General features: G+C 37.9%; 1 protein-coding gene across 1 annotated transcript; it reads left to right on the top strand.

The window, feature by feature from the left end:
- The first annotated feature begins 7,782 nt into the window (after positions 1-7,782).
- LOC127757611 (putative leucine aminopeptidase 1) lies at positions 7,783-13,088 on the top strand. Its single transcript, XM_052283161.1, is given in 11 exon segments — positions 7,783-7,927; positions 8,434-8,472; positions 8,474-8,885; positions 9,366-9,560; positions 9,666-9,891; positions 10,277-10,403; positions 10,487-10,582; positions 10,971-11,048; positions 11,433-11,493; positions 11,623-11,810; positions 12,740-13,088. Coding segments are annotated over 11 exon segments (1,614 nt in total). The 5' UTR covers positions 7,783-7,864; the 3' UTR covers positions 12,869-13,088.
- Positions 13,089-13,384: the final 296 nt, after the last annotated feature.

A 13,384-nucleotide genomic window follows, 5' to 3' on the forward strand; every position in this document is an offset into this window, starting at 1 on the left:
ACAAAAAAAAGTCGTACCTATGTATGTACGAGTGGGAAAAAGTAATGAAACTTACCTATACTATCCATTGGAAGAAAGAAAAATCTACGCATGGACTTACTATAAAAAAATAAAACAAAAAAAATGTATTTCATTGGAAAAATATCGATGTCTTTTGAAATAGTATTTTGTACCATTTAGAAGTAAATATATTACTCTATAAATTTATGTAAATATACGAAGTTACACTAGATTTATATTTTAAATATGAAATATACAAAATATCTTTAAACGTTCCATCTTAATATATGAGTCTGATATATATAAAAATTAATGTTTTTATTTCATATCATATTTTAGGGTGCCAAATATCATGAATATACAATGCTAATTTAAATATACATATGTAAAAATAGAAACAACACGATTTAGTTGTTTTATTTTACACCATAATATTAGATTTATTATTTAAAATAAAAAAATATCTTATATACGAATACATGAGAAATATATAACTATTGACAAGAAAAAGTACTTCGTACATACATATGATTAAAAGAACAATAATGCTTACATATCGTTTGCCAGAAGAACAGAAAAAGTACTTATGATAAAGCCAAAAAAAATTGGGAGTCCTAAAAATAGAATTTTGTTCAATTTTAAGAAAAAAAAATAATCTTGAAATTTATGCAAATGTAAATATAAAATATCCAATTAGTGCTTTTTAAGCATTCTATCGTTTAAATTATTTTGCAATTATGTATCCATTTTGTGATCGCGTTATATTCCTTTATATAAATAAACTATTAACGCCTATAGCCCTAAATACATCACAACATATGGAGCCGACAAGTAATTATTAATGTTATGATAATAATTTCACATTATATTTGAGGTGTGAAAAAACACTAGACTAATATACAACACTAATTAAAATGCACATTCGTGTTCTCCAAATTACTAAAGGTGTGTCATGTGATTAGAAAGAATAGGTGTTGAAAACAAACCATACACTGAACTAACATGCATTACACTATAGATATTTGTCAGAAATATAATATGGTACTTTAGAGATTATCATGGTAGTATTTAAAAAATCACTTTATCTCGGTTACATATAAATTATTCTATTGTTTTGGAATAAAATTTAACTACTTCGATTTATGTGACAGAGGGAGTATAAGTAATATAAGTCTATCTATTGTTAGATGGAGTAGTATCATTACCTATATTTTTAATAATGAAATTAAATTTAACATATGTTTCATTAACATATAATAAAATTAAAATGTTACTTAAAGTAATCTATAGCATACAAAATAAAAAAATATATAAAGTTTGGAAAATCAAAAAACTTTAAAAATAGAATCACACATAATACAAATAGCTGTGAACCAACTACATTATTTATTGTGACACATTTTTTCTACTAAAATTGAGGATATGCGGTTTCAAGTAGTATGCCCATACCAGTTATTAACAAACACACCTTTAAAATAGAGCCAAAAAATATTTTAAAAATATCATCCACATATAAACATTCGTAATAAATTAAAAATTCAAACAACATTAAATAACATGCCCGCGCATACGCGCTACATTCCTAGTTCTGATAAAAGATAAACACATGTTTCAAACCATTAAGTCTCAATGTTTCGTGCGTAACGGCGACATGTTTCGACGTGTGTGCTTTTATTGTTTTTCACAAGAAAAAAAATAAATGTTTCAATGGCTAATTTTTTGTTTCTCCATGTATAAATTGTTGACAGGAACAATATTGGACGTAACGATCCATACTCTCTTACCTGCCATATACTTGCTCCATCACCACTCCATTCATGCATGTAGGCCTGTAGCAATCTTTAAAACATCTTTTTTCTACTAAAGTACTTATTTAATGTACGATCCGATCACACTATTGTACTCGTTGTAATTAAATCTTTAGAACTAGATATCATATGATTATACTCTGATAAAAAAATATATGTTTCAAACCGTTAAAACACATTGTTTTGTGTGTTAATGATATTTTTCAATGTATGCTCTCACTATGTTTCACAAAGTTTTTAAATGTCTCATGATGTACTACTCAATATTCACCCGGAAAATACGGGCCCATCAAAGGTGTTTGTCACCTCTGATGGGCTGCGGCCCGTCGAAGATGAGTGGACTCGTCATCAGTGAGTCACGAAATGCACTAAGCACTGCCCAGCACATACAGCCACACACTAGCTAGCTTACTTATGAGTACTAGTCCTTATAGTGTATGACTTGAATTTACAGAAATCAACATTGCTAATATCATCCCTCACTTTAAATATGTACTACACGATTGGACTTTAGATTCAACAGATATAGTGACATTGGCATTGTTAAAAATCAACTGAAAGATCTATTGGCAAAAGAAGCCAACTAAATTACTTAAATGCATTTTTTTATTTTTCTTCGCAATATATCTAGGGATGATGGTTTTATTATTTAAGCACAAGTTTGGATGTATACTAAGATATTAGTTCTACTGTACCGGTCCTACCTTAGATTTTTGGTTCGATTTTCTATCCTGCAAGGAGATGTGTGTGTGCGCATATCCAGAGTGAATTTTCTGGGTCTGCCACTATCAGTGACCACTAATTTCTAACTAGGCTGTGTTTGCATCCCATGTTCCCAACCCATCTCCCTCGTTTTCCGTGCGCACGCTTTTTAAACTACTAGACGATGCGTTTTTTGCAAAAAGTTTCTATACGAAAGTTGCTTAAAAAAATTAAATTAATCTATTTTTGAAAAAAAATAGCTAATACTTAATTAATCACGCGCTAATGGATCGCTCCATTTTCTACGTGGGAGAGATTAGTTCCCATCACTGGAATCCGAACACAGCGCCTAAACCCATCAAAAGGTGAAGGTTTGAACTCGTCATCTGATCAGGCGTAATGATAGATTAAGCTGAAATGAAAAAAAAAGATAGCATGCCTAAACATCTGGCTCTGATAATTCAAGTGTGATTTGCTCCCCCAAATATTTGTTAAGGAATGACAGGAGCACAGTCTCGGATTAAAGAGGGAACACAAGTAACACTGTCTCGGATTAAAGAGGGAACACAACTAACTAACAACAAATAAAGTACGACTGAAAATTTTCCATCAATATTAGTTGTTATTTCTCCCAAGAAAAACAACAAGCTCCATCTCTTTAAAAGAAACTCTGAAGAAAAACCGATCCACCCTCCCAAAAATTTGTTATTGCTCTGTTAGCTATTGTATAATTCTTATTCGATGGTTTTTTTTATATTCTTTGAGAGGGAGATTATGTCATCAGTTGCGAACCGAGAGTATTAAACTAACCGAAATTTAAGATGTATATTGATATCATATTTTCTAACAAAGGCAGGAGGGAGACATGCTATTAAGCCCTATTTTCCTAACTCACTTTCTTTGTTGTACACATTTTTCAAATCATTAAATGGTATCTATTCTTCTAAATCTGGTGGCAAGCGCCGCTAGCTGATTGGTCGAGCTGATTGGTCGAGAGGGGGCTAAACAACCATGCGACACGTGGAGAAAAACGAACAAATAGCGAAACCGTTGCCCTTCAAGATTTTTCACCACACGCGTCGCACAGTCACGTCGCCGTTCTAGATTAATCACGCGCGTACACACGCATGGGCCAAGACCTGCCGCAAGAGCAGCCCACCCAACGTAGTCCATGTGTTGAGTTAGTTTTTGCCGAGAATAAAGGAGAGAAAAAAATGATATTGCTGTAAATAAAGAAACAAAAAATCAGGGAAAAAAAGTAAAGATCAATTAAACAACATGATAAAAATTAGATCAAAGCTACAAAGCATATGTAGGGTACATCGAAGATTTCTTCACCATGATGTAAAAACATCTCCCTCTCTTTATGTCACCAACTCACCTGCATTAAGTACTCTATAGTTTAGGCTTTAGCATGTTTATGGATAAAAATCTTGAAAAATAATAAATTTTCAGTTGCAGAAAAACAATCCTATATTCTTGAGAAAATGTGATAGCAATACGGTGAACTGCTAAAATACTGGTCGACCTTGGGAGTTGGCCAATTGCGCTGCCCTATGACAAAATGATGCATGCCATTGCTAACACTTTACGATGTCTATCGTGTTCAAAAGCTTTACCAATCGACACAATAATCTTAAAAGCGCAATACCACATTTATTATAGATAAAACAATACCTATATCAATAGTTATTGCAATGTATTTAACAATAAAGAAACAATGGGATGCATGAAGGACCAAGCTATGTAGATAAAGGATAGAACGATTGCAGTGAAAATCTTCTCACTCTACAATACCAACATCCGTAAATCCTAACGAGCGATCGATCGCTAGGAGCGATCGGTCCCTCTCCCCACATGATTTCCTTTTTTCTTTTTTTATACCGCAGTACTTTCATGTTTTAGTAAGTTTATACATCTAAACTTTGTACACATTAAGTTTACACATCTAAAGTTTATATATCTAAAGTTTGTACACTTAAAATTTGTAGACCCAAAGTTTATAAGTAAAAGTTTATATACCCGATTCAAATTTGTATTTAGATTCAAATATTTTTTATATAGAATATTTATGTACATAAAGTTTATATGCGAAAAGTTTATGGTATAAAGTATATATATAAGGATAAAGTCTATGCACATGAATAAAACATATTAGTTTTGTTTTCTATTTTTAAACTTGATTTTTTTAAAAAAAATTATGGTGCATTAAGTAGAGAATAAGGAGGAGCTGTGTTAGGGGAGGGATGGCAACGATCACCCGCCCATTAGCACTACCCACCAATATCAACCTTCTGGCATTTCTTTCCATTTGATGGTTAATATCTAGCGTTGTTCTTTTTAATATCATCTTCATCCATTCATTAGTAGAAAAAAGTCTACATCAGATCTTTTCATATAGGTTATAAAAGAGCACGCACTCCAATAGGCACGTCTACTGTCTAGTATTTTTTAAAAAAAAAATCTATAAAAAATTTGCTATAAAAAATCATATTAACCTATTTTTCTAAAAAATATTAATATTTAATTAATCATGTGCACCAAAACTCAACTAACGAACACAGCCTAAGAAATGGAACTACTAGATGGCAAAAAAAAAAAAGGAAATGCAAATTTTAATAAACCACCCCAATTGTCACTCTCATCTTAAAATTCCTTCCCAAGTCAATTTATTGCAAGGCAAAAATTGCTACAATAACTCAAAAAATGTGTAATTAGCTGTGGGACACCCTAAAGACGTGAATTTGCCCGAGGACACTCCAAAAATGTCGTAATTTGCTGCAGGACACTGTACACATTAAAATATAATATTCGGTCAATTGATGAGAGAGAAACAACGTAAAATGACAGTTTTGCCCTTATCTTCTTCTCCCTCTCGATCTAGATGAACCTGGAGAATAGCCTCCTCAGCTCGTCGTGTTTGGGGGAGGTTGGCCGAGCGACACGAGCTAGCACGCGACGGGAGAGAGATCGACCAGAGACAGCCGAGAGAGAGATCGGCGCCGGCTAAGTTCGACGTGTGTGCACGACGTGTCAATGCCTCAAAACGCCGAGGCGAGTCTTCATCTCGTCCCTACTGCATCGCCATCTGCTCCACTTCATTTCCACATAGAGCAAACCGAGGAAGAGAGCTCCAGCTCTCCCTCTCCACCTATCTTTCGTCATCGGCCACCGAGAAGGAGGACGTCGCCGATCACCAACGAGCTGTCTCCGTTCCTATCTAATTCACGTTCTATTATCTTCTCTCCATGCCGATCAAATCTCGCTTTGACAACCTCTTGATTCGTGCAGCCAATCGACGGGAACGCTGCCGTGCCCACCGGAGCTCTGGAGCACGCTTTGTGCACCGCCGCAGTGACATCATCGCCGTTCCCACTTATCTGGACCAAGCCGGGCAAGCTGTCGTGCCAGCATATTCGGCTCATCCTCCTCTCCATATCCCCTCAAGGACCCTGAAAAATGGTGCACCGGAGAGGGAGATCACACCCCTTCTTCGTCAGCGCCGATCTGAACCCACCACCATCGTCGGCACTCGTCAAGCGCACCGAAGGGAGCGAGGGCACTGGCCATCGTAGCAGTGGTGACGCCGGGACCCAAGCTGTGACGCCGGGACCCATCTTAGCCTCCCCGCCTGCGCTTGGTGCTGCCTCCCGGCCGCGCCTCGCCACACCGGCACTGCCATTGCCTGCCCGCCATCGATCTGGCTGAACACTGCGCCTCCATGGTCGCGCCATGCCGTTGACCGCCCCGGCCGCCGGTGATGCCGCACCACGCCGCACCGACCTCGCCCCACCGTGGCTTTGAGGCTGCTATGCCTTCCCGGCGAAATCAACAAGAAGGGGAAAAGAAGGAACGAGTTGGAGAAAAGGAAGGAAAGAGAAGGGCAATTTGGGTATTTAGAAAAATATCTCACCTCTTTTATAGTGTCCTATAGCCAATTATACATTTTTTTAGTGTCCATCAGCCGTATCACATTTTCGTGGTGTCTCCCAGCCAATTACACGTTTTTTTCGTGTCCTGTGGTAAATTTTACCTTATTGCAAAGACCCACTCACCCAAATCCCTCGACGCATGCCAATAGCCGAATTAGTCCATTTGTGGCGACGTGTACCCACAGCAGGGGAAACCGAGCTCGATCACGGTTGTTCGTTGCTATTGATCGCTGTTCGAGATCGTCTTCCTTCTTCAAACTACATCGGGGGTCCGGATCGAATCAGATGCATATGAAAACCAAGCGTGTCCTACAGATCTAGCTTGGCTATTTCCATCCTCGGAGGGGATTTGAGTAGGCGGGCCATTGCAGCAAATTGGCTTTTGAGAAAAGTTCTCAAAACAAGAGTAACAACTGGAGTGGTTTATATGCAATCTTGTCAAAATGAAACACCAGTTCTAGAATCGGTGCCAGGTTGATCACGTTTGACATAACTGATTGGATTTCCATAATACTACAAGAAGAGAAACAGAAGTAAGCTGAGCAGCATAGCTGGTCTTACCTGCTTCAACCTACCCTTCAATTCATAGTCTCCGCCCGTCCACCAAGCCTTGTTGGCCCATATTTCTAGTGCTACTGTGCTAGTATGTCTGGTCATAGATGGCGATGTTCATATTCATGACCAATAATGCATTACACAGAATGTCATGTAGCTATACTTTTCAAACTATGTGCATGATGAAATGGAACTGAAGAAAAATGTAGTGCATGGAAGAAAATACAGCCGTGAAGAATCTGGGCATCCATAATTTCCTCGATTACTATACCATCTCTGTCCACAGAGAACAGAGATGTTTTGAGTCGCAGCACGATTAAAATAAACTGGTTTGATTAATATTTATTGTTTACTAAAATCAGTAAAAACATATAGTAAAGATATACTATTCGGTAACTGTAATCAACACATGTGACAATGAAAATACTGATTGACCGCACGTAGAATAAAACAACTTATTTGTGACAATGGGGAGAACACATCGTTAACAGAAATAGTCAGCCATCCTGACCGGATGGATTTTCCTTATCCAAGAAATTAAGGCACTGCATTATTAATGCCTTCGAATAGTATACTCCCATCTTTTTCCTGCAATCTTTGGCACCTACACAGGCCAAGGTCGTTGCAGATATGGTCAGAGACGACGACTAAGCATGGAATTAATTTCACTCCCTTCAGTGTGTTAGTGTGTCGTGTACAGTCTGCAGACGCAACTGCACCCGCTATATAGCATACCACTTCAGCCGATCCATTCAATTCCACACACATCGCCGCCGCCGCCGCCGCCGCCACCGACCTCGCCGGAGCTAACTACTTTCCGGCCAATAGCTAGGTCGATCGATCGCCCTTGGTCGTAGGGTTGCTCGAATGGAAGGACACACCGCCCCCACTCTCGGCCTCACCATGCCCAACGTCGTCGATCCTCCTCAGGTGCGTCATGCGTGACTTATGCTAATTATCTCCCGGAAAAACAAGTTGCTACTTTCTTTGACTTGATCACTCTTTGACATAGTACTCTCGCTCTGGACTGAGAATATATACTTATCATTTTGGAGATGGGTATTATCAAACTTTTAAAATTTTAACTATTAATAACAAATAAAATATTTGTCTTACAAATATGTAGAATATGCATAGATTACTTTTAGAAGGTAGGTAAATAAAATTACATATTTATTGATATTTCTATATATATTGTAATAAAAATAGTGGTTAAAGTTATTATTTAAAAACTATGTCTTTATCAAAAACGATAATTATAATCAACCTGGAGGGAGTGCAGTGTTTCTGAAACAATCACTGATCGAGATGAGATCATTTTAGTGTTCTTCGCAAAAGTTTTCTTCCATTTATTTCTGTTCGACAAATTCTTCGTACAAATTTTGCGTCATCTTTCAAACAAAATGAGGTCAAATTTTCTTGGTTAAATTTTATAGATCAGTTTTGCCGCCAAGGACATGGACCTCACCGAGTGGGGAGGGAGACATCCTAGCCGTCCTTGTGACCGAGACCGACGTGTCCAAGGCGACATCATCAAGCTCCAGGTTCACGAACGCCGCCGCAGCGCTGGCGAAGCTCGACGGCGAGCTCGGCGGCCTCCTGTCGGAGGCGTCGGCGGAGGAGGAGTTCGCCGGGAGAGCCGGGCAGTCGGTGGCTCTCCGGCTCCCCGCGGCGCCGGGGCTCCACGGTTTCAAGAGGGTGTGCCTCGTCGGCGTTGGCAACAACATGCCGTCCTCAGCTGCGGCTTGCCGGAGCACCGGCGAGACCATCGCGGCGGTCGCCAAGTCCGCGCAGGCTCGCAGCGCCGCCGTTGCTCTCGCCTCGCCGCCGCCGGGTTGGGTTCAGGGAGAGGATCTTAGGCTGAATGCTGCTGCGGCAGTGGCTTCTGGTACAGTGCTGTGCTCCGGTTGCTTTCACTTGTTTTTCTTTTTCCGTTATCTTTTTAGGACCCATTCGCAATTAGCGTTGAAATTAATTACTTCCCCCATTTAATTTTGAAAATACATGTAGTTTAACGACATGTTAATTGTATATTATGAAAATATTTCTCATAACGGGTCTAAAAATATGAATATTATGATATTAAACTATATGAGTTTATAAAAGCTAATCATAAAAAAAAAATAAAATGTTTTAAAACAAGATAAGTTATAACATTATTATGACCGTATTTTTCAAGGTAAATCTGTTAATATATATAGTTTCCACATAACCAATCCATGTATATTATATTAAGTAGACGCCACTTTTCAGAATTCTAGAAATTTTACCTGAAACATATTCAAAACGACATGTTTTTCTTTGTTAGATACTTAGATGTAGACGTAGTACTATTACCTGCTGGATTGACTTCCTCTTCGGATTGCAGGAGTTGTGCTTGGGTTGCACGAGGACAGGAGATACAAGTCTGACTCCAAGAAGGTGCATCTCAAGCAAGTAGATCTTATCGGATTTGGCTCCGGCCAAGAGATGGGCAGGAAACTTCAGTACGCCAACCATGTTTCCTCAGCCGTGATCTTCGCCAAAGAGCTTGTGAACTCACCTGCAAATGTCCTTACCCCTGGTAAATCACTGCATTCTTCCTACTGAAACACTGTCTGAATTTTCTGCATAGATTCCATTGCAATGTCTGCTTATCTGAATATTAACTCTTTGATTCTTTCTTGAGCTGTTCTCGCGGAGGAGGCATCGAACATTGCATCTAGTTACAGTGACGTGTTGACGGCGACGATATTAGACGAGGAGAAATGCAGGGAGCTGAAGATGGGTTCGTACTTGGCAGTTGCTGCAGCCTCTGCAAATCCTCCACACTTTATACACTTGTGCTACAAACCCCCTGGAGGAAATGTCAAGAGAAAGCTAGCAATTGTTGGGAAGGGCCTCACATTCGACAGGTTCTACCTCTCTCTACATAATTTGTTGATTGTTACAGTGAAATACTCCCTCCATATTTTAATAGATGACGTTGTTAATTTTTTGCAGGATGTTTGACCATTCATCATATTTAAAAAGTTAATAAAATATTATTTATTTTGTTGTACCATGTTTTACTATTAAATGAACTTTAAGTATGACTTACATTTTGATATATTTACCCACGATGGTCAAATGTGACACCAAAAGTCAATGACGTTATCTATTAAAAAAATATATAGTATTAATTAGTTCTTACATGTGATTTAGAAACTTTCAATATGCTTGTCATAATGGTAGTTTTTTCTACTACATCGGTAATAAATAAAGTTAGTTTTTACAATTGATTCAGAAATTTGTGTGCAGTGGGGGCTACAACATTAAGATTGGAGCAGTCACCACTATTGAGCTGATGAAGAAAGATATGGGTGGCTCTGCAGCATTGTTTGGTGCAGCAAAAGCTTTGGGCCAAATCAAGCCTCCTGGAGTAGAGGTACTTCCCTTTTCAGTTACTTGTGTGAGCAAGCACTGGTTTACTTGTTATGGTGTATCTACTAATAATTTCCCTGATCACAGGTTCATTTTATTTCTGCTGCATGCGAAAATATGATAAGTGGCACAGGCATGAGGCCTGGTGACATTGTGACTGCTTCTAATGGAAAAACTATTGAGGTATTATTCTTATAGTACTTTGAGAAGACAACAATATTCAGCATCCACGAGGCATAGTTATTTAGTAACGACGTGATACCTTTTCTTGTAATACTTTTGAAAATCAAAATATTCAATTATACATGATCCATATCGTAAATCAGTACTTCCTCCGTTTCACAATATAAGTCATTCTAGCATTTTCCACATTCACATTGATGTTAATGAATCTAGATAGATATATATGTCTAGATTCATTAACATCAATACGAATGTGGAAAATACTAGAATGACTTACATTGTGAAACGGAGGGAGTAATATTGTGATGCTTATCCTGCTTCTCAATTATCAGTAATGCTAAGATCACACTGTTCTTATCGTCCAGTTCTTGTCTATCACTTTGTTCAGGTGGACAACACTGATGCAGAAGGAAGGCTTACACTTACTGATGCTTTGGTATATGCCTGTAAACTGGGTGTTGACAAGGTAATGAGTTAATTTTGAAAGTTGCCCGTGTTCTATTGATATGACTGCCATCTGTGAAGTTCCATATTTGAAAATTTGTATAGGACATTGCTATTGTTGGTTGTAAACTTTTTAGCCCTGCCACCATTAACTCTTTAGAAACAAGTCATTTATAAAGCCCTGTTTGGACTGGAAAAATATTTTGCGCTGCAAGGAAGCACAAGAACCAAAATATAGGGATTATCACACAATAATTTAAACAGCTCATTGTTCTTGTCGCTCCACCAAAATATAGGAAAATTGTCTCTCTTTTTTTCGGTTATGCAAAGTATGGTTTTCATTTCTTGGTCCATCTTATAGAGAGTGTTGCTCACACTACTTACCTATCTTTAATTATGCAAGCAGATTATTGATCTGGCAACACTTACTGGTTACTGCAGAATTGCACTTGGTCCTAGCATTGCTGGTAAGATCAAATATAATATCTCTTCTGTAGTCTTCTCCGTTAATAAGTATGGTAAATTTTGAGTGCTTACAAGAAGGAATAGTGGGTAGTACATTGTTCTTCAGCATACTAAGAGAAATATTTTTACAGGGATTTTGACTCCAAGTGATGAACTGGACAAGGAAGTCGCTGCCGCATATGAGGCATCAGGAGAGAAGTTCTGGAGACTGCCACTAGAAGAAAGCTATTGGGAGCAAATGAAATCTAGCGTTGCTGATATGCTTAACACCGGTAGTCCGCTGGGTGGTGCGATTACGGCTGGACTATTTCTGAAGCAGGTATATTATTTTCTCTTTCTTATGAACCGAGAAAGAAATTATCTGTGCATCCTTTCGTGGAGTATCGTAAAAAATGTAAACCATATGATATAAATGGAGCGTCTAGGCAGTTTGTATTTTATAGGATACATTACCCGTGGGCCAAGATGAAATTTGTCTGAGCAGCCATCATTTTGTCTAGGCAAAATTCTGCTAGAAAATCAGGTTTTCGTACGGAAAAAGTTGCATTTAAAAGCGTTGAAGGATGGTATAGAACACGGAAAATTGCTTTCAAACTTAAACCAAACCAAAATTTCTCAACAAAGACAGAATGAATTGGAATTACGTCGAAACTGAAATGAAGTGATGAATGTAGCCACATTCTGCTAGAAAAAGAAAAACAATGTTGGGTTTACAAAAGTAAATCTAGTTGACAAATTCGTCGTCATCAGTAAGTAAAAACAATGGACTACTTTAATAGTTCTGTTCGTCTCAAACAGTATATTTACATACCTGCACTGATCGTCAGCAACATCATGCATCTTAAAACAATAAAATGGGTAGACAAACTACTGCAATCATCCAAATGATAAAAATTATCAACATAATTATGGTGAATTAATGGAAAACGAGGCTCTTTATACATTCCCAGGTCATAATGCTGCCATTACATGGCTATATATGAAAAAGTATTTACTAGAAACAAAATAGTACTCTTGAACTGTCAAATTTGTTAAGGGTAAATGTGAGATAGTTTATGTTAAATGTATCAGAGCAATTTCTCATCACTTATGTACACAATATATATGTCATTTAGAGCCAAAGTAATTGATCGAGATCAAGCCCCAATTCCTTGTCTCTAAAATTGACAAAATCATTAGCTCCAGTTCAATGTTTTTGACATAATTTTCAGGGTATATATATAAATGCTGATGCTTTTTTCTTTGCAGTTTGTTGATGAGAAAGTGCAGTGGATGCACGTTGACATGGCTGGGCCGGTTTGGAACTACAAAAAGCAAGAAGCCACCGGATTCGGCGTGTCCACATTGGTGGAGTGGGTCCTCATCAACTCGTCTTAGAACAAATTCTTGCCCAGTCTGTTTCCATCATCATACAAGCTAGGGTAGTGAAAAGCATGCCGATTAGTGTATTTGGCATAAGCCAGGTTATGTCGTATTGTAGCTTTCTGTTTGTCAAAGCGGAATAACACCGTTGGAGTTGTGGACCAATTCATATTGTAAAAGCTGGCCTTTTTTCAAAAACTCATGCGTGCTTTGTTCTTAGTCTGTGGCGAGCTACTAGACTACTAATAACACAATATGTTTCTTGCACATGGAGAGCGTGAATACCATAGGAATTTTGATGGTGTTCGTATTAAAAAAGGTAAAGATCGAACGTTCCTCAATCACAGGTAAAATGTAGAAGGTATTTAAGTATTGGTAAAGGTATTTAAGGGTAAAAACATAATTTTGCTAGTAGAGCAAAAATGGCAAAATCATCTCTCAAATCATATGCATAAATAACCGTAGTATAATTTATCAATAGGCTTGCGCCAAGCCATCGATTGGCCGATCCCGTCTCCTCTTCAACCCTCA

The sequence above is a fragment of the Oryza glaberrima genome, chromosome 12 (assembly GCF_000147395.1).
Source record: "Oryza glaberrima chromosome 12, OglaRS2, whole genome shotgun sequence".
In the NCBI taxonomy this organism is placed as follows: domain Eukaryota; kingdom Viridiplantae; phylum Streptophyta; class Magnoliopsida; order Poales; family Poaceae; genus Oryza; species Oryza glaberrima.